The sequence below is a fragment of the Halyomorpha halys genome, unplaced genomic scaffold (genome assembly GCF_000696795.3).
Source record: "Halyomorpha halys isolate HHAL.00 unplaced genomic scaffold, Hhal_1.1 Scaffold202.1, whole genome shotgun sequence".
In the NCBI taxonomy this organism is placed as follows: Eukaryota; Metazoa; Arthropoda; class Insecta; order Hemiptera; family Pentatomidae; genus Halyomorpha; species Halyomorpha halys.
This window is the reverse complement of record NW_027116652.1, coordinates 465657-466855: the sequence shown is the minus strand read 5'-3', so window position 1 is coordinate 466855 and position 1199 is coordinate 465657. Positions and strand designations below refer to the sequence as shown.

The window sequence follows — 1199 nt, the reverse complement described above, 5'->3', positions numbered from 1 at the left end:
GTCTTCTTCAAAAGTGGTTTAGGCTGCACATGAACCCCCGGTTCATCAGTTGGTGGTCCAATTGATTGCTCTGATGGTGAATCGCTGTCATCACACAATAGATGCGCTGGCTTTAACCGGTCAAGCGACACATTTACTTCTTTATCTTTGATGTTTAATGACTAGTACTACTGCTCGTCTAATGACAACAAGTGGGCCTTCATATGGCTTTTCCAAACTTGCCCTTACGCGATCCACTCTAACAAAGACGTGTGTGGCGTTTGATAAGTCTTTATGGATAAAGGAAGTAGTTTTGTTTTTTGTTTTACTGGTCTTGGGCGCAAAAAGTCCATTTGCTGGCGCAGCATGCTGATGAATGTTGGAACATCCAAACTAGCCTTGGGAGTCTCAAAGGCTCTCTGTATACCATCTCTGCTATGGCTTGAATTAATTCAATAATTATACCAAATCTCTTTGAATTAAAACCATTTTGATAACCTTTAAATTGTATGAAGCTCCTCTAAGAATTAAAACCATTGATAACCTTTAAACTTTTTTTTATGACCCCCTTCCAAGTTAACATACAAGGTTTACCTAACACCATTGCGGGGAGTCAAGATGTCATTTCGTGGGACCGCCACATAATTATAAGTCGAAGCGGCGCCGCTCCAGTTCCCAGGTTGCAAAGAACTACGATTCGGCTCTCAATTTATTACCATAAATATCTTCCAATTATTTTGAGAAACATGTATCTAAAGAACTTAATGTATTATGATGTTTCCTCATACACACTAGAGGTGCAGTAATGTATAATAAATAAATGGTGCAGCAATTCGTAATAAATACTTTATTTTCTATTCATAAATTGCTTATTTAGAGCACATATTTATCTAATTATTTATGTTGTTTGTTACGGATAGATGACCCCAAGCGAATACTTCTCATTACTGCTGGCCGGTATGTCCAATGTGTGCTGGCCTATTGAGAATCTCGACGGTATCCTGAAAACAACAACTTGCCCTTGTGGACAATCCAATGAGGTCTATATTATCGTTGAACATGGATTTCATAATGTTCTCAATGATCTTTGTTAGTTAGTTAAATATGCTGTCAGATTACCTTTTATAATTAAGGTATTCTGACAGAAATCCGAATGATGGACTTTTTGAATTTGTGGATAATAAGGTGTCTTAAAATTAATGATAATTATTTTTTTTTTT

The 1199-nt window shown here is 36.7% G+C and overlaps 1 protein-coding gene across 1 annotated transcript in view; it reads left to right on the top strand.

Annotated features, from left to right (window-relative positions):
- Positions 1-904: 904 nt before the first annotated feature.
- LOC106679427 (clotting factor G beta subunit) overlaps positions 905-1199 on the top strand; it is a 30669-nt gene continuing 30374 nt past the window's right edge. The window contains exon 1 of the mRNA XM_067053386.1: positions 905-1019. Within this exon, the coding sequence (XP_066909487.1) occupies positions 939-1019 (81 nt within the window). The 5' untranslated portion in view covers positions 905-938. The remainder of the gene's footprint in view (positions 1020-1199) is intronic.